Source organism: Parus major, chromosome 18 (assembly GCF_001522545.3).
Source record: "Parus major isolate Abel chromosome 18, Parus_major1.1, whole genome shotgun sequence".
Lineage (NCBI taxonomy): Eukaryota > Metazoa > Chordata > Aves > Passeriformes > Paridae > Parus > Parus major.
The window spans coordinates 6737878-6764963 of NC_031786.1; the positions used below are offsets into that span (position 1 = coordinate 6737878).

At 44.6% G+C, this 27086-nt stretch overlaps 2 protein-coding genes across 13 annotated transcripts in view; one reads left to right on the top strand and one right to left on the bottom strand.

Annotated features, from left to right (window-relative positions):
- The window catches only part of RECQL5 (RecQ like helicase 5), a 39420-nt gene extending 30805 nt beyond the window's left edge, over nucleotides 1–8615 (bottom strand). For 4 of the 11 annotated variants that reach the window (XM_033518609.1, XM_033518608.1, XM_015645593.3 and 1 more), the window contains exons 1-8: nucleotides 8473–8614; nucleotides 7845–7975; nucleotides 6584–6705; nucleotides 4385–4903; nucleotides 3725–3830; nucleotides 2954–3065; nucleotides 656–818; nucleotides 234–316 (exon numbers count right to left, since the gene is read on the bottom strand). In XM_033518609.1, coding sequence (XP_033374500.1) covers nucleotides 234–316; nucleotides 656–818; nucleotides 2954–3065; nucleotides 3725–3830; nucleotides 4385–4903; nucleotides 6584–6705; nucleotides 7845–7965 — 1226 coding nt within the window. In that variant the 5' untranslated portion in view covers nucleotides 7966–7975; nucleotides 8473–8614. The other 7 variants (XR_001524453.3, XM_015645589.3, XR_004499719.1 and 4 more) reach the window with 6 other exon arrangements.
- Nucleotides 8616–8657: 42 nt separating this feature from the next.
- SAP30BP (SAP30 binding protein) overlaps nucleotides 8658–27086 on the top strand; it is a 28453-nt gene continuing 10024 nt past the window's right edge. Inside the window, exons 1-4 of one of the 2 annotated variants that reach the window (XM_015645597.3) lie at nucleotides 8658–8805; nucleotides 8959–9068; nucleotides 11192–11239; nucleotides 23531–23573. In XM_015645597.3, coding sequence (XP_015501083.1) covers nucleotides 8691–8805; nucleotides 8959–9068; nucleotides 11192–11239; nucleotides 23531–23573 — 316 coding nt within the window. In that variant the 5' untranslated portion in view covers nucleotides 8658–8690. The remainder of the gene's footprint in view (nucleotides 8806–8958; nucleotides 9069–11191; nucleotides 11240–23530; nucleotides 23574–27086) is intronic. The other variant, XM_015645598.3, reaches the window with a different exon arrangement.

A 27086-nucleotide genomic window follows, 5' to 3' on the forward strand; every position in this document is an offset into this window, starting at 1 on the left:
TTAAGGAGGAGAGTCAAAACAAAAGCAAATGCTAAGTCAACCCATCATCAAAGACAGAAGTTAAACATTCCCCTGACTTGGTCAGACTCCAAGACTTGGCAGTTAACTCAGAGGAGGGAGTGATGAGAGATTTCTTAGGGACACATGCAGGATCTCGGCCAGAAGAGTTCCTTGGAAGAACAGGGAATGTTTTCCCCAGCACTAACAGTGGTGTTTGAGAGAAATGCACTCACCCCAGCTCCTCGCAGAAGTTCACAATGGCATCAAAAGCTGTCATCACAGCTTTGTCAGACTCTTTTAAGGTGCCTTTTTTTTCCTGAAAGTAGATGGGACAAGGAACTGTAGTCTTCAGTTTAAATATACATAGATAGAGTAACTCTGGCATGATCAAATCCAACCCTTCTGAGCTGCATGGCAAACAGCTACAGCCCTGTCTCTACTCCAACTTCTGCTCACCCATTCCTCTCTAATAGAGCTGGCTCTGGCAGCCTTTTCCTTCCCTGCTTCCCTTCCTTCTGCTATCCCTTGAAACGGGGCTCCACACAGCTCAGAAAATTTCATTTCATCTTTTCATATTCAGAGGGTATTGCAGGCAAACCAGACCAGAGCCAAGGCAGTGTGTCCAGGCAGGTGGATAGAGTTCTGCAGCTCTCACCTGGATGTTAGAGAGCTCCTTCTTGATCAGGAAGCTGACTTGATCCCGGTCATTCCTGGAGTAATAGAGGCGGCAGCAGGATGGTTTTCCATCTCTCCCAGCTCTGCCAGACTCCTGGTAATATCCAGCCATTGACTTGGCAATATTCCAGTGGGCAACAAACCTGCATGTGGTAAAACAGGGAACATGAGGCTGCAGGTTTGTCAGAGCACTGCACACACACCAGTGTGGTGTCTGTGGGCATCAACAACAGCAAAAAACAGGGCAGCAAAACAAAAAAGAGGATGGAGCACAGCAAGAGAATTTGCATACTGAAGTTTTAGTCCTCTTAACACACAAGACATGGAAAGCAGCACAGCTGTAAGAAAACAAACCTGGACAGCATGTGAGCAGGATGCCACTCCAAATGGATGGAAAAGAATGAGCACATGAGTATCCCAAACATGCATACAACTGTGCAGCTATGAAGACTGAGAATAAGGACACTGAAATAAGGAGTTTGGGAAATTTTACCATAAAATACAGCATCAATAAAAAAGTTGTATTTATTTTGTAGGATGCAAACACACCATTACAAAACACATTTTTAAATATTTTACTTTTTTAAAAGATACTTAACCAAAATCCATTAGGTGGATGGGAAATTTCACCTCACTGTTCCTTTCAGATGAAGGCAACCCTCCTAACCAGCTAATAATGCTATAGAATCATTACTAAATTTTATGTAATCTCTGCAGGAAGGTTTTTCAACAGCACTGCAAGACTGCTTTAATCCTGCTTGTACCTGACTATTCAGCAATTCTGCTTATACCTGTTTTGAGAGGATTGGGCAGCACAGTAATGCTGCCAATGTTTTCAAGTCTTCCTTAAAGCCAGCATGACCCAAGGGCAGGTATGATGCATATGGGTGTAGCTAAAGATTAAATGACAAAAACAAGCAAACATATTTCTTCAAACACAAACAGCCCAGGAACAGGCCAAGCAGGAAGCATCAGAGCCTTGTACATTTAAGTCCCATCAGGAAGTTTGCTGAAGAAATTGATAAATAATTTTAAGCAGGACTGAATTAACAGTGAAGACAGAGGAGCAGATTCCATCAGAAAAAAAGGGACACCACCTCTGTTTTCCCTTTTGTCCAGATGAGTCACCTCCAGAAGTTGTCAGACCTGATCTTATTTGATAACATATGCATGAATACTCAGAAATTTTCCAACACACAACAAAGGCTAAGCAGCAGTGTCTTCTGAACTAGGCTTAAGTATAATGTTATTCTTAAAAAATCCTGTAAAGAGACATTTTAACTCCATTCCTTGAAAATTAACCAGATTACAAGCACATTTCAGCCATATTTCATTTTCAGTCACTACTATGCATTTCAGTTACTCTTTGCCCTTTTTAATGACCACTGGACAGGGCAGAGTGGCTTCAGCAGTCATTAATTCATGTCCTAGGGGACTCCTCACTTCTCTGTTTAGAAAGGTGCATCAAGGAGTAAAATTGTCACTGCTATAGGATCCTGTTTCCTGGCACCACAGTTGTGAACTGATGGGATTGGCTCAGTGATATCCTGCCCTCCTTTCACAGGATTCAGAGCAAGTTCTGTACATGGATTTTAAAGATCAGGTCTGTTGTTGTCTGAGCTGCACCTGAATGATCCCTCTAGTAAGTGATCATAATAATAACTCAGCACAGCCATATTGCAGGGCAGGAGTTCTAACACAGAGCCCTTATGGGGACAGCAGTCTCAGAGGAACAGCAGTGGAAAGCATGTGCAAAGTTTCTGTCCTTGGACCAGAGCTTTATTTTTATATGGTTATTGCCCTTTGTGAAGGGCTATTTTTTCCCCATTGCATTGCAAGAGATCTCCAAAAAAAGCTGGCTCTGACTATTTTAATAGAGGGTGGATGAATTATTTTAGGTGCAGATTTTCTTTCCACTGCTTTTTAACAGCAGCTATTGCATTAAGAGAAGTGAAAGAGACAGCTGTGATTGCACTGAGATGGCTCTTTCTGAAACCCTGGAGGGTGTGGCAGAAAAGCTTTCCTCCAATTTTCTTGATTTTAAGGATGACTGGCAAAGAAGAGCTCTGCTGCCTTGTGTTTAAAGTTTTTACAAAGCCCTCCCAGGTTTGGTTTTGCTGCTTCTAAGATAAAAATCTTCCAGCAGTGGTTTGGTTGGTTTAAGCAAGTGTTCATCAGGCAGTTGAGTCGGGTGTATTAGGTAACAGAGCCTGAGACTTTTCCTTCCCCCTGCTCAGGTCTCAGTCTCTGGTGGTGCACAACACTCAGCCTCACACACCTGACGTTTGCTTTGTCTACTCCCATTCCAAAACTGATGGTTGCAACAATGACAGGGATCTTCTCCTCCATCCATTCATTCTGGACAGAAGTCCTGTCAGCTGCCTTCAGGCCTGGGAAGAAAAAGAGAAGAAAGTAAACAACACCACAAAAAAAAACAAAACCAAAGAAATAAACAAGCCCTACTCCCCTAAAAAAAAAACCAAAACCAACCAAAACCACTCCATAAACGAACGAAAAAAACCCCAACCAACCAACCCAAACAAATGAAAAAAACAAACAAAAAAACACAAAACAAAACAATAAAAAAACCAAACCAAACAAACCAACAACACCACTAAAAACCACAGACAAAACAAAACCCCAAAAAAAGCAAGAAGGAAAGAAAATCCTCTTGTTTCTTTCTCATTCATTTCCCCATTGTAGGCCAACTCCCTCACTAAAACTGACTGATGTACGTACTCCTCTCTTCTCAGTGCTTGGCCTGGGACCAAGCAGAAGTCAGCAGCAGATGCTTTTATTCCAAAGGAAAAAAAATCTAGCTCCCTACCTGGGATAAAAGCAGTTGTTATACCCAGGCCATGAAAGATCCAACAGCTCTGGAGACAAGGGAATGTCATTGTGGTGAAGGGCCTGCACTTATCTCACAGACCTGATGTGTGAGCATCACAGATTGCAGAGCATGCCTAGAAAGCTCTTTTCTAGGTAGCCCCAGCCCAAGTGGCAGAGTTCAGTTCTCCCAGGTAGTGGTGAGAGATGCAGACTCCAGTACCTGCATGGTAGGCCTTGGCTTTCAGCCCTCGGTAGCTCAGCTCAATGGCCAGCTGGTCACACACATCCCTCATCCTGCAGTACACGATGCCACAGCCGGCGTACACCTGAGAGCCAGGAGACAAAGGCCAGGACACGGCCTGAAGTCAAACAACAAATACAGCCCCTCATCCTCCTAGTAGACACAAGGCAAGAACCATCTCACAGACACACCCAGGTGCAGAGGTTATAGCTGAGCTGCTTAGAGTTGTTTTGAGAATTAGTGTTAGAGCAGGAAATTCAGCACTTCAAATGCTTCTGCTCACCCTTACCACACTAATGCAGCAGAAAACAAACAAACAAACACACAATGGTCACAGAGGATGTGACAAATCAATTGGAAATGCTTGTTCAGTATTCCTAATAAATTTCCTTTTAGACTAACCCCCTTCTGAGGACACCTCTAACAGGAATACAGCCTTCACATTCTACCTGTTTTAGAGGACCTAAAAAAAATATGTGTGCACTTCTAGAGGACTTAGAAAATACACACAAGCACTTTCCTTTCTGGGACCTCCTTGTTTTCTGCCACAGCTCTGTCAGGGCCCCACCAAGCCCTAGAAGGTCAGGGACCATTAACATTTTGTCCAGTTTAGTTTTCTTCCCTAAAGGTAAAACTTACCCCAGTGGTGCCCTTCACTTCAAGCGCCTTCAGACAGAAATCCTTCAAGTCAGCATACGGATCAGTCAGGAGCTCTTTGAACTGCACATCATAGAACAAATTAGATCTGAAACAAGGAGTCTTAAAGGTGGAAAGTGGCTGCTTGAGCTTGAGTGCTGCCACCACGTCCTCCTGGACCTCCTTGGTGGCAGTGGCAGTCAGGGCAACGCAGGGGGTCTGGGGGATGCGGCTGCGCAGGGAGCCCAGGCGCAGGTAGTCGGGGCGGAAGTCGTGTCCCCACTGGGACACACAGTGAGCTTCATCAATGACCAGGTAGGACAGGAGGTTTCTGGACACCAGGGAGTTCAGTGTTGGCTGGAAGGAAGAGGCAGCTGCCATCTCTGGGGTGATGTACAGGAGCTTTACTTGAGGCTTCTCACTTGCCAAGTCAGCCAGGATGGTTTTCTTCTCCTGGGCAGACAGCTTGGAGTTCAGAGAGCAGGCTTTGATCTTCAGAGCCAGCAGGTGATCCACTTGATCCTAAAGTAAATACAAAATAGACATGAAAATCAAATGGGAATGAAGAAAGTCACCAGCAACTAAAATGATTAGTTGGGATACCCAAGTGAGACCTCAGCTTCCACCTCCAGGATCAAATCCCAGGACAACACACACCTATAGTCCTGTTATTTACAATTTCAATTCTAGATGCCTTTTTCTTCACCTGTGAGCTCCATCCAGCTCTTACATTCAACTGCATTTTTGTGAATCCATTCACTTTAAGATAGTGTTTTTGCTGCTAGGGAGCACCAGCAGGAATCTGTGCAAAACAACTCATCACAGGCACTGTGATTTGAACACATCTCAGTATTTACACTATGGAGTTATCACAGATGGAAAATGAACACTCCCACCCTGCAAGAACAGGGAGCAATTCACTCCAAAATAACTGAAGGATGTCCTAATACAGCTGAGACAGGGCAAGGATCATGGAAATCACCACTGCAGCAGAACCAATAGCCTGGATGAGAATCCAGTGTGTCATGAAAATCAAGAAGAAAACATGGCATCACATCCAGATGAACACAGTCCATACAAATTAACTTCCCTATCCCCTGCTCACTTGCACTTGATGTTTCAGGATATGAGGAGTCCTGAAAAAAATAGGTATCTAATTATTTTACTCAATATCTGGTTTCAGTCATTGATTTAATGTTTGTTTCTGTTTTCTGTTCACAGCCACCCCTTAGCCTTCCCTATAATGAATTGCACAGGCCGAAGTCTTTTAAGTTTGGCTACACTGAAATACATCATGATCATTTCAGGCACAGCAACCCCTTCTCAGGACTTAATGAGAAGACTCTGGGGGTTTACTCCAGCTCTTTCCCCTAAGACTCATTGAGCCCATCTCAAACTATTTGTAACTCCCTTATCAATGGTGTATCTTAACCTCTATTTCACCAATATTTGCCATACCAGAGTTTAATCCTCACACTTGGAACAAATTCACTCCTTATAGTATAGGAAAGACTGCTATAGTTCTTAATGTGTATTACAGTGAGACTGCAAAGGAGTTAAATAATTCCACAAACAACAAATCCCAAACCAGCAGCCTGCAGCACCAGATGTCATGCAGTGCTAATGGTCTACACAAGTCTAAGCAATGCTACAGCTGCTCTTACAGGGAGTTGTTTCACCAACAGATGGTGAAACAGAAGAAAAGGTAAAATAGAGGAAAAAACATGTCACAGGTGAAAGTGCTCATGGGCTTCTTCCCATCAGATTGACTGCAACAAAAAGACATTTTTATGCAGAATGAATTGTGTCTTTAAAGGCAACTTCATCACTCCTGGAGTTATTAGTTTATAGGTAAAGTGGCAGGTTTTTTTTCTGGGGAAAGATCCATCTTTTGGTGCATTTGAGTTACTCTGCTTTGCTGCTTTTGTCTGAAGAAAATGGAGAAAGGCCCAGTTACAAAAACCACCAGGCTACTATTAAAGGCAAAACCATCCTTTTAGAGAAAAGCAAAGTATCATACCAGAGATACTCTGCTGTCCTCAGCTATCCTAGGGTAAGGAAAGCACAAGACATCAAGAGAATCTAGAGGCAGGTCAGCAGCAGAGACTCGTGGGCAGAAAGACAAGAGAGCACCTGCTGTGTCTCCAGAGTCTCCCAACCCCTTCCCTGACTGCTATTCCCCAGCTAACAGGAGACAGTTACCTGAATCAATGCAATCAGAGGTGAAATGACAATGGTGATTCCCACTGCCAGAACTGCAGGAAGCTGGTAGCACAAGGATTTCCCTGCCCCTGTGGGCATGCACACAAAGACATCCTTCTCTCCTGCAAAAACAACAGAAGAAAGCTCAAGGCCTCTGAGTGGTGTTGAGTTCCTGGGGCTTGGGCTGGAGGGGTGGACAGAAACAACACATGTGTGCATGTACCAGGTGGCACAGCAACGAAAGACTTCAGTTTAGGTTCTAAAAGCACAGCAATGCTTTGCATGCCAGCAGTGGTTTCCTTCAAAGTACCTCAGATTGCTTTGTGAACTTTTAGAGGCAGCTGAATAAAAGTACCAGAAGCTACACAGAAACCAAAATAAACAGAAGTTATTAATGTTGAATCTCCTCCAAAAAAGCTGCTTTCACTCATTTTACAGACTTCCACTTACTACATTACCAGCCCCATGACAGAACTTCACCACATCCTCTTAAAGCTTATCCCTCACATGAAACAGGAGTTGGAAATCTCAACCACATTGATACTATCCTGAAGTGACTGTTCCTGCACTAACCAGGATCCAGTTCAAGCCAGGAAGGTGCTAGTGACACCAGGGAGAGACCTTGCACACAGAATCCCACTTCTGACAGGTCTGTTGTCAACTGTGAGTGGTGCTGGATGGAAACTGAACTGGGCATTGTTCTGATTCACACTGAGAGAGCTCCTGGGGGAGTTGGCAGCTTGTTTGGGTGAGCTGCCTGTCCACCCCCAGCTGCCTGTCCGGGTGTGTGTCAACATCAGCACAAAAATATTTCTGATAATGGCCCCATGATTCTGAGGATCTCAGCTATGCTAAGAAATCAAGTCCTCTGCTGGTATTGTCTTTAACACAGTGACAGTTTTACTCTGAAAATGCCTGAATGTTAACAGGTTTGATGTCATCTGACCACAAAAGCACTGGCAGGTGTGAGGAAACAATTAGAAAAGACACCAGCAATGCTGCACTTTCCCATTTCCATGGCTGATGCAATGAAGGTGTTACAAAACTAATGAAAGGAGAAGATGCAGAGCTCGTGTGCAGCACGTGCTCCTGGGCCACCAAAACCACCTCAGAGCAGAAGAGGGTGTGGAGGGCTTGGCGCTCCTGCTTAGTCCAGGCGAAATCTGCTCACGGCAGGCACAACAGCAACTCCTGCAGGGTCACCCCCACACGGGGATGGACACCCAGCCGTGTTCCACACGTCTCCCATGCCGAGCCTCACCTCTGGCCACAGCCATGGTCGCACTTTCCTGCAGGGAAGTCTTGAAGGACTCGAACCCGAAGACCTTCTGCAGCGTTTTCCGGACCCTGCCCTCCAGGCCCGGGGGAGCCTTCCCGCTCATCCTAAGGACGCTGCGAACGGCGACAGGAACCTGAGCTGGACCCGGACACTGCCACCCTCCTCAGCCCAAGACCTGCCCCGACCCCCTGCGACCCGCACGACCTCCCCCACAGCTTCCCTGCCACACTCCTTCTTTTCTCGGGTCTCTCAGGGATGTTTATCCAGACCCCCTCACCGGAGAGGGCCACAGTGTGTTTACTGTGGGTCAGCCCCCTCTCCACGGGGCACAGCAGAGGGGGCTCAGAGCGGGGCGGGGGGCTCAGTGCTCTCCAAACCCGCCCGCACCCGACGTGCACGGGCGTGTGGGGGCAGGCGGCTCCTTCTCACCCACCCTCCTTCCTTCCCTCCTTCCTTCCCAGGGGTCTGTGTCCTTGCAACCCCCGCGTTCCCGTCCCACCTCCGCCCTGTCCCGGCCCCCACCCTCCGCGCTCGCTCCAGACCCGGCAGGTGCTGTCGCGGCGCCACAAAATGACGTGAAAACCTTCAGTTAAAGGGGCAGCCCGCGCACCTTTCATCCCCTCTCCTCCCCAGAGACGCTCCACTCCTCCTCGCTGAGGGCTCTCCCCTCCGGCCGTGAGCTCCCCGAACAGTTTCTCCCGTGTGAGGGCGGGATTCCCCCGCTGCTCCGTGAGCCTCAGAGAGCGGAGGAATGGCAGCGTTGCCACGGCGACAGCGCCGCGTGCGTCATCCCCGAGCGCCGGAAGTGCGCCGCGGCCGGGGCGGAAAATGGCGGCGGCGAAGCGCAGCGTTCTCTCCTCCCTGGCGGTTTATGCCGAGGACTCGGACCCGGAGTCGGACAGCGAGGCCGGCACGGCGGGGAGCGATGGGGGAGCGCCCATGGGTGAGGACGGGCAGGGGGTCAGGACAGGCAGCGCCTGAGGCGCCAGGGCTCCCCCGCGCGGCCCGCGCCGGCCTGGCGTTTTCCCCTGTGTGAGGGGGAGGCCCCGCACGCTGCCACCACCCCTTTCCTCACAGTTTTCATTTTTGTCCTTAGGAGAGAAAGGCGGCCTGGTCTCAGTTGGGTACGGAGAAGATGACTTTACCCGCCTGGATGGGGATGAGGAAGGGTATGAAGAGGAGGATGATGAGAACAGCAGGCAGTCAGTAAGTACCTCCCTGCTCCGGCAGCTTGTCCTGACCCCTTACACAGGTTGTAGAGGCTTTTCTCTTCCAAATAAAAACCCCGAATAGCGACCCGTGATGGAACCCGGAATATCTGACTCATGGTGTGGGTTTCAGCACGCTCCATCCACTCCTTTCCACTTTGTTCTTAAGTAGAAAGCATTTTCCCTGAAACCCATAAGCAGCTTGGCACAGCTCATGTTGTTCGTTTCTGTGTTGGTGTTGTTGGACTCTTTTATGGGAAAAAGGCTGTCACAGCCACTCCAAATAAAAGCTATTCTTTAAACATAGTTGACATGTAGGAATCTTGTAAGAGGACCACACTGTCAGCTGGTGGATTAAAAAGAATAACTTCTGTGCTGTCTTAAATTATACTTTTGTGTGTAGCTCAGTCCACTCCCTGCATCAGGTCACCTTGATGTAACAGTGTCCTGTCTACATGTGGGTGGCTTTTGTGTGTCACAGGTGCATGGCACGTGTCTGATATCACCTCAGCTCTGAGATAACAACACTGGGGGGACAGGCTGTGAGTGCAGCTACATCACACAGAAGAATGTGTAGTTCTGCCTGGGTCTGGGAGAGTGAATAACTTTGGGGAAGAGGGAAAGCTCCTTTCTTTATGGTGACCCTTTTTCCTAGCACTGTGTTATCTTCTCTCTGTTCCAGTTCGTTCTTCTGCCACACAGCCAAAACCCAGGGATACTCCTATAACTTTTCCTCACTGAAATCTGCTTTATGTGTGTTAGATCAGTCTCTTAGGAATGTGATTTTCTGCCATCTCTTTGCCCAAGTAGCAGCCAAGAAATTCTTCAGTCTCTTGTACAGGATTTAAGTTCTGTTCTGTTGCCCCTGATGTCTCCCTTAGCAAAGCAATGAAGCTTTTTTACTGCTTCAGTGATTCTTCTTTTTATATCCAGCACTTCTAGACTCTGTTTAAGGGAGGTGTGTAGTTCAGAGGAAGCCCTGTGTGTGATCCAGGTGCTTGCCATGGTCAGCTGTGTTTAGTTAGTATTGTAAAGGGGGTGTAAATGGAGTGGCTTTATTGCATACACAGCTTTTGGTGCAGGGTGCAGTTGTCCATCATCAGCTGCTGTTCAGGAAATGACAATCAGTCAATCACTCTGCTGTCAGCCAGTGCATCTTGCATAGGTTTGTGGTTACACTGCAGGTTGCACAAGTTACTTCCCTTTTTTTTTCCATTAAATATTTTCTGAGTAGATTTGAAAACTTCCTTGGCATTGCTTGTGGTGGTAGCTCATGGAGGTTATGAGTTGTTTTGAGCAAGCATCCTGGAGGATGCCCAGTGAGGGGACAGCAGGTTTGCTGCCAGTGGGGACCAAACTGGAACTTCCTGCTCACCTGGTGTGGATTTTCACACAATGCCGTGTTCAGTATTTTAGGCTTTCACAGGGCAGAAGCTCTCCCAGTTCTTTGGTTTATTTCTAGTTAATAAAATAATATTTTAAAAAATGGAGACTGTTACCTGAAACTTGTCAGTGTTCCCTCTGTGGAGGTTGACAGCACCTGCAAGCAAGGCACGAGAGCTTGGCACCAGCAAGGAAGTTGTGTCTGCTGCATCCCTGGAACTTGGTGCTAGGCCAGACCCTCTCCAAGCCTGCATGTTTGGTTTGGTGGCAGGCCAGCTGTGTGTCCTGTGTGTGTTGCTGATGCTTGGAACTATCACAGGTCTTGTAAATGCTGCTTTTTCTGTGGGTACTGTTGAACAGAGGCTCTTCAATCACCACCTGCCAAGTGGAGGAGACAGAATTATCAAAGGACAAATGCTTTTTTCCCCAGTTCTGCTGCTTCTTGTTGTCTGATTCTGAGTATTCCAGAGCTGCATGAGTTTTGTAGGCACAACTGGTACTGAGTGATGTTTTTGCCTACAAAAACCCCCCAAACCAAACAAATACTTCTTCCCCTAACTGTAGGACTTGTTTTCTGGTTATGAGTGGGTGGGGCAAAGCTATCCTCCATGGAAAGGGTCTTGATCTGCTGCTGGGCTGCTGAATTCTTTCCTTTTCTTTACACTTCCCTTTGCTGTAAGTTCAGTTACTTGCCAGGCCTGCTCTTTAAGCTTAATCCTGTAAATTCTTGTCTTGTAGGAAGATGACGATTCAGAGACTGAAAAACCTGAGGCTGGTGACCTAAAGGTATTTGAAAGTGTGGTCTGGTGGTGGTGGGGAAGCTCAGTACAAGAGGAGTAAGTCTTAACAGCATGGCTTGGTGTTCATTTGTGATCTGTAGTTAGTTCCACACCTTCTGTAGCTTTAACCTGTTTTTCTGACTTTAGTTCTGGCTTGTGCCAAAGGCAGTTAACAGCAGATCACAGGCTGAGTCACAGTGAAGGTCGGCCTTCATGAATTTGGTGATGTTGTGCATTAGATCTGAAGTTTGCTGACAGCATCTCACCTGTTTGGCAGTGATGTGGGAGGTGCAACATCCAGTACAGAATTCTGCATGACCAGTGTTAGCTGGAATAATTTTTTCATTTAAAACAACTTAATGAATAAAGGATCCTGTGCTCTTAGAGGCCATGGAAGGTGCCAAAATCAATTCAGTTCTCTCCAGCTCTGTCCTTCTGAATGAAGCAGTCTTGTAAAAGTCATAGGTAAATTTAAAAATTGAGATAAGATCCCCAGATAATAGCTATTATCATAAATAGTTTAAATCATCTTTATCTTGGGATTTCAACTTGTTTCTGCTGCACAGCAGGTGTTTAGCAGCACACAGGACACAGATCACTCTAAAAGCTGGAGGACAAAAAACCAAATCTATTTGAAAGTATAGACAGCCATGTTTTGTTTATTTTTTTTGTTAGTTCAGTAGAAGCAGTTCTGTTTGTCAGGGATGCCAAGTGATGAACAGTTGCAAAGGCATTTATTTTGTCCAGCAGCTTCCTCAAGGATGCAGACAGCCCCTAAACTCTGCTACAAACACCTGAGGACTGTGCTGCAAAGCAAAATTCCATAGAGAATTTGATTTACCACATGGTTTTGATAGGCTAAGATGAAGGCAAATGGATGTGTTTAGATATTCTATTTGAATTAGTTTTATAGCAGCACCTTCTTCCGTGTCCCACAACATTCTTACAGATTTACAGTGATACACAGCTGGAAATCTTGGCAGCTGCACTGCAACTGGTAAAGTCTCAGTTGTGTGAAATGGCTCCCAGGCACTTGGAAATGGAATGTATTGTCTCCTTTCCTTGTTGCAAGAAAGAAATTTTTTTTGAAAGAAAGGAAAAGGGAATCTCTCACTTTCATCCTTTTTTTACTTTTGCATTTTTGCCCTGGTAAATATGCTAGCAAGATGTTTCTGTAAAAACTGCTGGATTCAAATGTGTACTATGAAATAAAAATACGGGATTTCCTTAGAAGATAAATTTGGTGTAAATTAAGTTTTTGAAGTTGTGTAGTAAGGCCCTGTTGCAAGTGTGTGCATTTCTGTCTTCTCTAAAAGAGCTGTAGAACTTCAGGGCAATGGAGAATAGGTCTGGCAGAGAGAAAGAGCACAATTAGACTGTACTTGTTCTTATCTGAGTGATCATACATGATAGAAATCTCACCACAGAATTGTGTGGTTGCTGCTTTAATATGTCACTGACATTTCATGTTGGCTTGTTTAAAAAGCCTCTTGCTTCCAGTGAGTTTTGTGTGCTGCTGTCCCAGGTGCATTTTGTGCTTCTGAAGAAGAGCCACACAGGGCAGCATTTCAGCTTCAGTGAGGAGCAAAGAAATAATGAGTGTATTAAAAATAAAATGCATTTTGTCTCTTGGTAGACTGAGCAATAATAACTCTGCAAGAGCTGAAAATGTGAATTAAAGGAAATAAATAAAGGTAAAATGTAATTCCTGCCATCCCAGTGTGGCATGAAAGGTGTGGTTTGAAAAGAGTAGGAGGGAGGAAAAGCTGTGCTGTCTGAAACTCAGCAGTTTCAAACTTCCATGTCATCTTTAATAGATGTGTTCAAACACAGGTGAAAAAAGGAATTGTCTCATTTGGGGTTTTGGGGTTTTTTTTTAATATTAAGTCATAGCTGTAGAGCCAGCTGGCCCTGGGCAAGGTGGGGCTGTGGAGGCAGCCCAGTGCCGTGCTGGGGTGTGGCTCTGGGGGCACTGGTGCAGCTGCTGTTAAGAAATTCACTTGAGATGGGGAGAGATGGAACATCCCTGTGGAATTATTTGTACTTGGAGCAGTTGCAAAAGTTTCCTCTCCCCTTTTACCACCAAGTGGCAGTGTTCTCCATCCTCACTGCTTGGAGCTTGCAATGTCTGTGACAGCTAACAAGTGTTGCAGGTACTGTAAATCCAAAGTGCAGCAAAAAGGGAGGCCCTAAATCACAAATTGCTAACACTTTTGGGTAACTTAATTTTGTTTTGGACCTGCAGAGTGCTGTAGTTGTGCCTGCTCAGTTTCATGGAGACATCAGAGACCTGGAAACATGTTTAAATATATTCCCCACGCTCTTTATATATGGCTAGGGCTTTTTCAAGGTCTGAATCTGACCATAGGCAGAAAGAAAATAATTTAAAATGAATGCATGAGGAAAGAAAATGCAATTCATCAGTCAATTATAGTAATTTCAAGCCCTGAAGATTTCTTTTCTTTTTATGGTGTTTTGCCTCTTTGTACATATTATGAATGAACTACTTAGAGTTTGTATCTTGAATAATAGAGCCAGGGTGTGTGGAGCAGTTCCCTTGCTGCTGGTGCATCCTGTGATTTGGCCTCATTGTGCACTTGGATAGTGCCAGACACAAAACCTCCAGAAGGGTCAGCTGGTGTCAGCTGTGAGCTGAGTCAGAGGAGACAGAAAGTGGGGAATGATGTGAAAATTCTTTTATAATGTGATATGGGGAGAGTGGAATTTGGTGCCTGCCTCAAATAGCCCCACTGGGAAGAAAGTTATTTTATATTTGTCTTGGGTTTTTCTCTTGATCCCAGGGTATCTGCCCTTGTTGGCTGTGATGAAGGGACACCTCTCTGGCTTTTCAGCTCTAGTTCCTCACTGGAAGAGAAGCCAATACAAGGAGCTGGTTGGGACTGCAGCTTTCCTTGGGTTTTTTTTTTTTTTTGCCAAGGAGCTAGTCACAATAAGCTTTCCAAGTTCTAACATTGTGATGTCAAACCGCTGTTTTCTCTCTACTTTTGGCAAGATAGAGAAGTTTTTATACACCTGTTTGGAGGAAAAGGCATGCCAGGAGGAGGAGAGTATTTAAGCTTCATCAGTCACCTGGAAGCATTCTTGCAGAAAAGATTTCTGGCCCATGGGATTCTTGTTACTGAGCATCTGAGTTATGCAAAAACACACTGTGCTTGCAGCAAAAAGCAGAATGTTTCTCTTTAAGCAGCAGATTCAGATGTATTCAGTTGCGTCCTGCAACTGCATTTTGAAGTGCTTCAGGTGCCCATGGGAAACTGGAGATTCAAATCTGGGTTGAACTAGCTGCTCTTCCAGAAATCAAAACTGGATGGATGTGCTCAGGCTCTTGAACAGGATAGGTTTGTGAATGGCCACAATTTTACCTGAGCAGTCACCAGTTGTAAACAAGCATCTGCCTTAAAAGCACTTTAGAAACAAAACCTTCTGCTTTAAAGAGAAAAGAAATAGGCAACAAAATCTATTGTTTGACAGTGGTGTTAAAACAGTGAAATCCACAGGCTGGATGAGTTCTTTGTGCCCTTTCCTCAGCTGGGTACAAACTGAAGGAGGTTTGGGGTTGGGTGTGAAATGTGGCATTGTGCTGGTTTGGAAGGACAGGGTTAAGGGCTGCAGGGAGTGCAGGTTGCTGGGGCTCTGGCCAGCAGCTGGCTCTGGTTACAGCCTTGATGCAGAAACAAGATACAAGCTTTCAGAGCTCACTAAATGGACCAACCCTGCTGGAAAATGAAAAATGAACCTTAAAATACTGACCTTGCGCTCCAAGCCTCTCCTGAGGGGTTCTGTGCTTCTTATTAGAGGGCTGCATGAATAACAGGTTGTGAGTGTTGATCAAGGACAGAGCCCAGCCCTGCAGCTTGGGTCCTGGAGCTTTCCTAGAGGGAAATCATTAACTCTTGAGCCTTGATTGTTGTATCAGGACCAGCCAGTGCAGGGAAGCTTAAGAAATTTGCCACTCCCTTGGCAGGTGAATGCCTGACACATGGTAGCAGTTTTTCAGAACAGGTGGCTACTTTGATGTTTTCCTTTCCTGGTTTTGTTTTAAGGGTCCCCTCTGCATCCTCGAGGTGTTTTATGCAGAGGCAGCCAAACTGGGATCTGGCAGAAGGGTGTCAGATTTTTAGAGGAATACTGTGCCTCGAAGCATGTCTAAGTACCTCCTCTTGATAACCATCAGCTCTTTATTATGTTTAGCTTTTATTGATCCAGCATACCTGTAAAGTAATTCTGCTGTGTTATGATGTGTAGGTGTGTGCTAATACTTGGAGGCTTTGACTGCAGTGGTTTTTTTATCTTGCCTACCCATTAACCTGTTTGTTTAAATACCAAAATTATCTTGATTTAAAGTGGTAAGTGCTGAGAACCAGTAAATGGGTGTGTGTGCAGTAACATAATCCCTGAAATTAACTCTTACTTTGATAAGGCATATTAATTTTTCTGAATTCAGCATACATTCATCAAGCCAGGTTCTCAAAAAAATGCTTGAACCTACTCATTAACTTTCATCTCAGGTGTAATTATTTTGCTCCAAAGAGGGGGAAAAGTATGTTTGGGAAAAGTTTTATCCTTATTATGGCCTTGCATTATGCATGGCTGTGAGCATACCTCTCTAAACACTTTTAAAGCATGAACTGTGCATTTCCCAGGGTCAGGGTCAAGGTTAGAATTCCAGTGGTTTGTTTCCTCACTCATTCCTCTGCCTGGAAGCACAGCCTGAAGGTGCCAGTGATAAACACTGCAGTCTCAGATTCTTTTTCTGTGTTTTAGCTTCCTTTTAATATAATTGTGTAAAGTGCTGTCTGAGCTTCCAATTCTGTGTGTTTTTCCCTTGTTTTAGGTTTGACAGATGCTTTTTCAGAGCTCTGTAGTGAGAACTGGAGTTTTGCAGAGAGTTTAGAGGGGAGTAGAGGTAACTCAGCTGCAAATGCTGTTCTCTGCATTGCTGCAGTGAGTGCCCAGACATGAAACCAGCTGATACCTGGTTCCCATTTTATCTGGGTGAACCTTGTTTATTGCCAGAGGATATCACAGGCAGTCAAAGCTGTTCTGCGTGCAGGAAGCGAAGCAACATTTGGCATCTGGGATTATTTTTCCCCTTGCCACACGTCCTCCTGTCTCCAGCTCTGTCTGAGAGGGAGACAGATCACAGCCTTGTGAGGCTCTGAAGCTGGAATGCCTCCTGGAGAGCTCCTGGCTTCCATCCATCTCTGGAGCCATTTGGAAGATGAGACATGTCCGTGGACATGCTTGTTCCTTCCTCCCCGCCAGGCATACATGTTGCAGCAGACTCTTCACTCCCTGCAGTACTAAATACCAGGGATTATTGACACAGGTGTGGCTTGCCTTCCTCCAAAGAAGAGCCAGGCTTGTTCTGTTTGTCTTTAAACTTGAAGAAAAGTCCTTTCTGGAGCTGCTTCCCCTCGCATATTTCACCTGATAAAGGTCTGAGTTCCACAAGTCCAGCTCTGTAGCTGCAATTATTTCTGGCTGCTGTTCTGAGTGTGCAGGTCTGTGCATGTCAGAGTGAGAGGCTGAGCAGTCAGCACAGATGGAGCATTGCCTCAAATACCAGCAAATAGCTGAAAATAGCTCCTTCCAGCTGCCCTGTTCTGGGGACAGAAGAAGCAAAATCTGGATAAACTCCGTGGGATCCATTCATGGAGGAGTGAATTTCTCGCTGCTCTTACATCTTGCTTCTACTCCAAACCATGAAGAATTTTTAGTACTATGTGCTAGGGGAGAAAACTTGTGCAAGAAGTTAGTTTTGCCAGCTCCCCTGAGCCTTTCCTTTGCTGCTGGGAGGCCTCAGAATTTTCACAGCCCACCTTCACCTTCTACTTGATTCTGCACTGCAACAAGCTGTAAAAAAATAAAATCATCGAAGTAGCTTGACACCTGCAGCCTTGTCATGTCTTGCTGGTACTTCATCAGTGAATTTCTGTTTCACTGTAGGAAGCAAAAATGACTTGAAAGCAGAATTTTTGGCCTGTGCAGATCAGGGGCAGGCTGCTGTTGTGCTGCTGGGGCTGTGAAGGGAAGCAGGTAGCTTTGAGACCAGGCTCCAGTGGGAAGCAGGTGTTATTAATTATATCTCCACATGGAAAGCAAAAGTTCTGGCACACAGTTCCTTGACTGGAAATTGCTCCTAACAAATAATCTTTGTCAAGTATTGAGATAGCATATGTCAGGTGAATGGAGTCAAGTTTCAAAGAAGCTTTTTAAATGCTTCATGCTATGAATGCTTCCTTTCTAAAGCACTTTCTCACTGAAATGTTTTGCCAGGTCTTGGTTGGGATTTTTTCAGTGGAGTTTTTATTTTCATTTCATTAATGAATGTGGATTTTTAGATGTAATTTAGCTGTAAAAGCAAAAGGCAGTGTCAGCTACATTAATTTTGATAGGGAATGTCTCAGGAGTGGATTTTTTGATTTGTTCTTCCTTCCCTTTCTGTCTGTGACTGTATCTCCAAACAGATTTGTAAAACCTGTACATAAGTGTCACTGAAGGGTGGATGTACCAGCTCTTTTTTCTATGGTGGCTTATTTCTGAGCTGCTGGACTTCTCTTGCTGTCTAGATCATGGTGCCCACAAGTTTTTCTTAGTTCAATTTCTTATGCTGAACTGGGCACTTTGCCTGGAGCTACGTAGCAGAGCTGGCAAACAGGATATGCCTGTAGGAAATGTGCTTGTTTCAGGCTTTCTCTTGGGATTCTCCTCTCTCACAATACAAGAAGAAAAGAAGGGTTGGGCAGGGAGGGGGGAATAAAAGCATTGTACTCCTGTTGTCTGGCTTTCTCTTCCCCAGACTCTCAATGCACTTGACATGCACTCTATTTGCTGCCTTCAGCCTGGGTGCACACCAACATCAGGCAGATCTGGGGAACAAGAAATGAAATTGATGTTGTCATGCACTTTTAATATTAAATGAGATGTTTCTGGTGTGCTGTTCCCATGAGCACTTCTGATCTTTATAGAGGAAAAGCAGAACATAATTGCTACCATGTTCCTTTAAAAAAAGAAAAGAAAGGGGAGAAAAAAAAGCATGATGCAGGGTTTGGGGTTGTCTTTCTCCTGCTGTCTGCATGATGTAGGCATTTCACCTGCTTGCTCTGGCAAGGCCATCATCACTATTGGCTTAGACAACAACACTTTCTGCTAAATTATAGTTTCTTTCCATCATACTCAGCCAAGTGAAGCTGTTTGTGGGTTGGGACTACTGGAGATATTCTGAATTGTCGAGAGGAGGGAAAATTACAAAATCTTGTTTCTGGCACTTGCTCAGATTCAAGAAATCCACTGTAACAGCTGTTACAGCAGCAGATCCCCTGGCTACCCATGGAAGGACTGTACTGAAAAATTCTCTGCAATATCTTCAGACTAATACACTGCTTAACAATGAAGTAACTGGTTTTTACATTTTGTGGCTGACAGTTTAAATTTGCATTAAATTTATGTGCAAAAAAAATCAGGTGAAGTAGTTGGGAGAGAGAAGAAATTCTGCAACACAAGAACATTAGCTAAAAAAAATAGAAAATACTGAGGGGGAGGTACTGTCTGAGCTAGTTGTTTTTAATATTACTTGGAAGTCAGTGGGAAAATGAAGCTGCAGGATTCAGTTGGCTGCAAGTCTGGGAATGCAACTGAGCAGTGGTAAACCTGGCATCAATTTCACTATTTCTTAAAATTTGCATCTTAGTTAAAGCCATCAAGGTCTGGTTCTGTATCTTCTGCCTCCCTTTTGAACAATTTCTCCTGTAGTTTGGAGTGCACCTGCACTGACATGTGCACCTGCTTCTGCAAGAATTGCTTGAATTTGTACTTTGTGGTGACAGTTAATGCCAACAGTTATGTTGGATGTGAGCATTGTGCTGGATTTATGGATCTTGTCACAGCAAGGATTTAGTGAGCATTGTTTTAAGTCAATTCTTGGAGCCATCCATTCTTTCTGTTAAATAAAGCTGTTCTGGGCAGGCCTGTTGAAACTGGAATTCATCAGTCTCAGATTCATATTGTTTTTGCTTCCTTCCTTTAATCTCTGTTCCATGCTGTGAGGATTGTGTTTGGTTGTTTTATTTTCCATGGAGCCTGAGCAGACACTGTTTTTTATGCAACTGGATGGAGACACTGTAGGACTGAGAAGATGGTCTGTATTTCACCCCTGTGAGGTGAAATCTTCAGGCAAAATGCAGCCTTTTCCTTATGTGTGTGCACACACACTCCCTTCATCTTGTTCCTCTTTAACTGATGATGATACATGAAAACTGAACCTGCACTCTGGGTGCTCATGAGCCAAGCTCTTGCAGGCACTCACCTTGTCCAGGGCTTGAAAAAAAAACATTTCTTTTTGGAAAGAAAAAATGAAAAACCTGTACCTATACTCCAACAGGATTAGCAACAGTGTAAGTGTTGTCTGCTGTCAGCGAGCTGATGTGCACAATTGTTCTTGGAAGCACAGAAATCTATGAAAAAGGTGTGGTTTGGGCTGTTTTTAATACTTTGTCTGTACAGGTACAGGTGCCACTAGCAAAGTCCTAACCTTGTTATTTTTTGAAAGGCCTCAGAATTCAAATGGAAATGAACCTTTTAAGTGATGCCTTTAGCTCTGGGATGCTTGAAATCTCTAATAATTTCATATATTTACTCTGATAGGGAGATTTGACATAAAATCCCTCCTGCTGGAACTACTCACCTGCTTGATTTCATGCTCCATGTGAGATACTGATACATAACACAGTGGGTATTGGTGATGTAATCTACAGAGATCACCTTTGCCTAAGTGGGTTTAGGTAACTTACCTATAAAATTCAGTTTGCTTCAAATTTTCCATTGTTTAAATGCTTTGGAATTCCTTTAGAAATCTCTCATCCATGCATAAATATTTCTTCTCTTTCATAACCAAAAGGTAGCAACTTTTCAGTATTTATTGTACCTTATTTTTCCACTGGGTGATTCTCCATTCCACTTAATGTATTAGATTAGATCTGCAGATTTGTGGTTTTTCTGCTGTCTTTCCTAATCAGTTCATTGTACTCATCATGTGTCTCAAACTTAAATTAGCCTCAGGGGGTGCAGAACAGTTCTTGTTGTGTGATTGCTCCACTGGAGGATTTTAGAATGTTCTGGATCTTCAGTAGATACTCAGACACTTGGACAAGTCTCCTTAAACCTTGCATCTGCCAAACTTTGGTCAAGTTGTTGATGCTTGCCTCATAGTTTTCAACAGCAAACTGAGCAAATATGAACAAGCACTGTAGAAGAAGTTGGTCATCCATTTGGTTTTTGAAGGCATTTAAGAGGTTTGAAAGCAGCCCAAGTTAATGAAAAGCTGTGTTGATGTCTCCAGCTTGTTCAGGATGGAGCAGTGGGTGGAGGTATGAAGGAACTCCTCACTAAGCAAAATTCCTATCCCCTGGGCAGTGAGGTGTGGCTGCAATGCAGTGCTGAACGTGTTTGCTTTTGCTTGCTGTAGCTCTGGGCTCTCTGATGTCTTGGCTGGGCCTGCAGATTTGGGGACTGGACTTGCTGGAGCAGCTGTGGTGGGAAAGTGTGGGCCAGGGCAAAACAGTGGAGCCTGATAGGACTGCCTTGATCTAGAGTGGTATAAATGGGACAGACTCAAAGGATGCAAGTTAAAGAAGAAAATTCTGCTAAAAGCAAAGATCTAAAATTAGATTTTTGTCTAATATAAGGTATGTGAGAGGAGAGGGGTTGGACATCAGATTCTCTCTCAGTGTATTAGTTCATTTTTCTTGAAAGCTGTGTTCTTATGCTTGATACTAACTCCAGGCATACAGGTAAATTAGCTTCTGGGAAAGTCAGAAATGCAGCACAGCCCCTTGCAAGGCTGTTAGTGGCCCCAGATAAGAGGACAGCCTTTTTGGGGCCACATAGCCCATGTCTAATGCACCTGAGTTTGGCTGTGTCACTGGGTCACTTAAGTGCCTGCTTGGCAATATTGCTGTTTTGGGGGATTATTTCTCTTGCCTTTGGGGATAGGTGGGCAGAAGGAGATGGGGGGAGCATGATGGAATAATAAATGCAGTGCTGGGTATGAGGAAGGATCAAGGGATGCTCAGGGACATAGCCTGTTTCTTCCAGTTCGTCTCCAGTTCCCTCTCAAACTTAAAAGAGATAAGAGTGCAGGATGTAGTTTAGTCAAGGTTAGAGCTAAAGCAGTTCTCTCACCTCAACAAACATTTGCTTGTCATCTCAAACCAAGGTGAGAAATAGTTTTAATTACCCATCTGGTGAGTTCCCCCCTGAAAGGGAATGAGCAGCCTCCTGACCACATGTATTTACTGCTGGTGAGTCACTGTATGTGCCTGGACAGATGTTACCTTGCACCTGCAGCATCTTCAGCCTCCATGTTCATCTGGATTTGTCCTCACAGCCCATCAATTACCACAGAATTACTCCCATTTCTCCAGTGGTGACCTGAAGCTCAGTCTGTGAACTCCCCATCCACCCAGGTTTATGGAGAAGGCAGTCTGGCTTTCCTGGATTCCTGTCCAGTGCTCTCACCAAAGAGAGCTACTGCTTTGGCATAAATTTTTTGCTTTGAAATGTCATGTTCCTGTTTAATTTTTTCTGTCTGTGCTGCTGCAGGCCCTGGGAAAAGAGCTGTTGGTGCACACACCAAAGGCTTTGTCTCAGAGGGGTTGGAGCTGTGACACTTCAGCCCATCTCAGAGGGGCCTGGGGCCAGCTGGCCAGGGAGAAGATGTGTGTTCCTCTGTGTACTTCTTTCTTCTTCTAAAATAGCTTTAGCCTTGTATTTTTGTGATCCAAGTGTACTAATACAGAAATAGTGCCTTTTTTTTTTTCTTCTTGTGTCTTCGATGAATGGCTATAAAAAAATGCCCTGTAGCAGTTAGTGCCACACAAAGAATTTGTTTTTCTGCTTCCAGAGGGCTTTGTCTTCTCTGAAAATGGGTCATTTTCAGAGTGAATGTGGCACAGGCTGTTCCCACATCTGGCTTGGTGACCTCAGTGCTCTCTCCTCACCTGATGCACCTCTCACCTGACTGGAAATGGAGAAAAGGAGGGGGTCAGGGAGCAGTTACCAAGCAGCAAGGAGGCAGCATTCTGTCAGTGTCAGGTTCAATGAATGGCTTCAGTGTTTGGAGGCACTGAGGAATTTTGGATGAACAGTCCAGTGAGTCACAAAAGGTCTTTGGGAGGAAGGCAGGGGGAGAGCTCGATGCTGGCATACAGCTGGTACTGTTTCAGAAACTTTATTTGTGCTGAACTTGATATCACTTGTGACTCTCCTGGGATCTCCCAGAAGCACCAAAATATTTGAGTGTTGGTCTCAGTATGGTGAAACCATATTTAAGTGTCTTATCCTACATAATGCCTCCTGCTCAGCACACTCTGCTGCAAACATCTGCAAATGAAGTGTCCTGAATTTCGATAACCAGGCAAGGATTAGCTGTGTGGAGATATCCAAACAGAGCACTGCAAGCCAGTGGAGGTTGCCCTTGAGTCTCTGGTAGAACAGGTTGGCTGTATCACTCCTGGAAAGCAGAAGCAAGAGAATTGGCAGTGGGATCATCCTTCTAAAATAGGAATGCAGGATCTGCATCACCACCACTCTCCCTGGCAGTTTGGTTTGGAGAGGGTTTGTCAGCCAAAGCCCTGTACAGTGGCAGAGATGAATCACACACACACATCTGGCAAACCTCTGCAGCCTGGGACCCTGCAGAGCTCTGGGAGGCTGGAGAGACTGATCAGGAGCTGCCCTGAAGTCACTGAGCTCTGGCTCTGGCAGCATCTGGGCTGCTGTCACATCCTCTGGGGAATGCACCAGGCTGATCCTGCTTTGAGCATTGGGAATTGCACAGGCCTGTGGTCAGCATTCCCAGGACTGAAGGAGTCTCCTGTGGGCTGGATCCAGCCTGTGTTTGCCTCTAAAACTCCTGCTTGGTGCCCAGGGCCAGTCACCAGAAATGAAGAATCCATGGTTTGATCTGTTTTGAGGAAAGGCTTAGAGTATAGCAGTTTCTGTGGAATTCCAAAGGAGTTCAGTGTCCAAGACCTGGTGAAACAAAGCCTTAATTTTTTCATTAAATTTAGCTTTGCAAAGGAATGGTGCATCCTGTTAGACTTTGACTTTCCATGGTCCAGATGTTGTCCTGTTATGTAATAAATTGAATTTCAGTCTTAATTTTTATTCTCTTGTCTGAGAATAAAGTTGTAATTTTCTAAACAAATAAACAGAGTAGCTTTCTAGGTTGGAGGCATAACTTGACTAAAATCTGTTTCTTTCTCCTTTTTTGCAGGAATTCTCAGAAGTGGAGAAAAGAGATCCTCAGGAGCTAGTTGGTAAGTTCACTCAGAAGTATTTATTCACAGGTTTTTTTTAAGGTCGATGTTGTAAGTCCTGCTTTGTAAAAAAAGCATTTTCCCTTTGCCCTGGCAGTGCTGTAGTTTCAATTGCTGCCTGAATATTTTTTCAGTGAACTTTTCTTCTGGGAGAAAAGTTTAATGCTTAAAAATATGAAAATAATTTTGTGTTTAAAACACATATGTAAAGGGCAGTGTTGGTGTTTTTCTAGAGCTTAAAACCAACAGTGTAGCTTTGTCTAGAAAGAGCCAGTGGAACCTGGAGTGATGACTTTATTCTCAAAACTATTCACATTTAAATGTGAGCCACTTAGAGATTTACAGCTGTATGTTTTCTAATGGTTACTAAAACTGACTTGATTTTTGTGACATCTCATTTATTCATTATTAGATTTGGAAAGCCCAGGGTTGTCATCTTGAAATACAATTCTCTGCTTGGTCTTTTGGGAGCTGCACAGAAGCTGTATTTTACACTGCATTTCTGACTGTCTTGAACTGATCCTCTTTTCCTGAGGTTACTTCTGCAGTTGTGTGGTATCGTGTAATAACATCATTAAAAACTAATGATGTTTGGAAGTTGCTTCATCTCTCAAAACAGTTTGATATTTCAGACTTAAAATGTGTAAGTGTAAATTAAGATGGGAAATACTCAGGTGCTCAGCTGTGACTCCTACAGCAGCTGTCACTGAAGTCTGGCATTTATAGGTCTTTTTTTGTTGGCCTGCTCAGACTTTGCAACTGCTCTATTGGGTTTTCTGCCTTTAGAGGGACAAACTGCTTCAACCAATCTCATCATCAAATGCAATAGAAATCTTTCTCCAATCTACTCATCCACCTCAAAATGCACCCTGGAAACATGGATGACACAGCAGCATTTGGGGTAAAAAGTACAGCAAAATCTCAGGAAGCCAACTGTTCTTTTCCTCTGTATTTTACATATGGGTGAAGCTGTACAGTTGTGGAGCAATGTAATGGGAAGTCCTTTCTTAAGGAAGGTGTAAGGCTCAGATTACAATTCTGTTAGTCCCCTTTTCCCCCAGTGGCTGCCCAGACTGGATTTCTTTGTCTCAGGATGGCCCAGACTTGTAAATGGGTTTAAAAGCAGCACAGGGAACACTTGGTATGAGTGAACAGTATTGGAGAGTCTGAGACCTGGATTGAGGTCTCTGCAATCTTAACTTTAATATCCTTTTCCAACAGAAGTGTGCAGGCTGGCTTTGTGCAGAACCAGGTCATCAGAGGTCAGCATACTTGGCATGCTGGATTCTGTAGGTCTGTTCCATTAGACCATATCTTATCTAGTTGAAAAGGAACTGTTGCAAGAGACTTACAGTTGGAGTAATGTAAGAACCACTCCCTTTCTGGAAGCTTGGACTTCCACAATTAAATTTTTTTAATGGAAAAAGGTGCAAGATTTTCTGACACAAAACAAATAACTGCTCCAATCTGGCTTTTTTCTACCAGTCTGGGGAAGTCAAAGTCCTCCTTGGACAATTTTCCACAACTGCTTTTTGCATTAAAAGCATACAGGCCTGCCCTTCTCAGAAGATAACCCTACATTTTTCAGCATCACCTTTATTTAAGTCTGTGACTGTGCAGTTGCTTGAGTATTAAATAAATGTGGTCTCCGGCCAAAAGCACTGTTTGTGTTTTACCTCCCCCAGATGCACAGTAATGTTGGAGCAGCTCTGGGAGTAGGAGCCAGCTGGGATCCATCTTCACTGCTCTTTTTTTGTTGTTTCTCTTTTTTTTTTTTTTTTTTCCCTGTAAGGCTTCCAGCTGGATCCATTCCCTGATGTGCTTAGTGCATGCTAGGTGAACACTGGAGCTGGCACAAAGAAAACAGTAGGGATGAGCTGCTGGGAAGGGCATGGTTGTCCCGACTAATGCCAAAGTAGTGATCACATAATCAGTGGCTGACAGAATGAGAGGGAAGATTTTAGCCCCATGGTTGAGAAGCAAATACGTGTAAAACTTATTTTGATAGATTTTTACATCAGCATTGTCCTTTTGAGCTTTTTGTACCACTCTGAAGAGTTCATGGTGCTGCCACGACATTGCATTTGCTGTTTCCTGCAGCCTTGCAAAATGATACTTTTAGGATGTAGGGTTTTTTTTTGGCCCTGAAGTTCTTTGCAGCATGGTTGTTTACATTTTGGATCATAAGAAATGTTCTCTCCAGCCATTGGGATATCTAACCACAAAGTCAGTGTGTTCAAAAGAGCAGAAAGTAGAGCTGAGTTGCAGGTCCCCCTCTGCATTTCTCAGCCCACGGAGCAGAAAGGGACCTGGTGTCCTTCCATGGATGGGTGACTCACTGGCATGTTGTTGTCTCCAGTTCTTCCCTCTGATTTGGCTGTTCTGGTGCCAGGAAATCAGAACCCCCCCACACCCTGGTTTATGCCAAGTTGCCTTGACTAGAGTGCCAGGGAATGCAGTTTTAGAGACCAGGCACCACCGGTTTGCATGTCTCCAGGGGAAACCTTTGTCACTCTGATCACCCTTTCCTTGCTTTTTTGTATAGTGTGACATTTAGAAACAAACTAACTGCCTCTAATCCCTTGTGGCTGCTTCAAACACAGCACACAAGTGACCCCTGAAAGGGACAGGAGTTATTCATCCTACTTGGGAGCAGTGTTAATCCAAGAGCCATGATCCGTACCATGTCTGTCCTGTGCAGCCAGCTCCTGTGCTCTCTGTTCTTTTGGTTTTCTCTGCACTAGGAAAACATTCCTTCCCATCTGTAGGAAACAAAATTCCTGTGTGCCCTCTGACAATGAGTCCAGCACAGTCTTTGGACTGAGAGCAGTTGTTTCCTTCTGGAAGTGGAGCTCACAGTTTGCTCTTTCTCTCCTGCTTTGCAGATTGTCTCCTGCTATTGGGTATAGGTCACACAATCCATCTATCTCAAACTGAAGAGCACATTAAACATTGCATTTACATTTCATTTTCTGCCTCACCAAGATCTGGTGAGCAAATATCTTTCACTGGCTGCTGGGGTGCTGAGTCTTTGCAAGGTACCCCGTAATATTTGCCTGCTTTGGTGTGCTGTGCATGGCCTGGGAGCAGAGGAGTGGCTCTCCTTTACCACAGTGCATGTGCTGACTGCACAAAAAGCTACAAACACCTATTGCTTGTGCTGATGAAGTTTTTAATTTTTAGGTCAGCTTGCAGAAGGAGAATGCACGGACTAAGCACCAGCAGCAGTGTCCTTTAGCAGGGGGATGCTTTCAGGGGCAGTGGCCTCTGCTTTCTTGAACCCCCATCTGACTCACGGGATCTGCTTCACAGCCTTAGTTCTTTGTCAGGACTGGGAATCTGATTGAGGAAGATATTTACTTACTGTGAGCCAGAATCTGGGTGTGCCTGGAGTGATTAACTGTGCCAACAGCCACTTCCTGAGGTCCACACTTGGAGATCCTCTAGGCTGTGAGGCTGCAAATCACAGGGCAAATTAGGGGCTGTAGCCAGTGTCACTACCTGTGACTCATG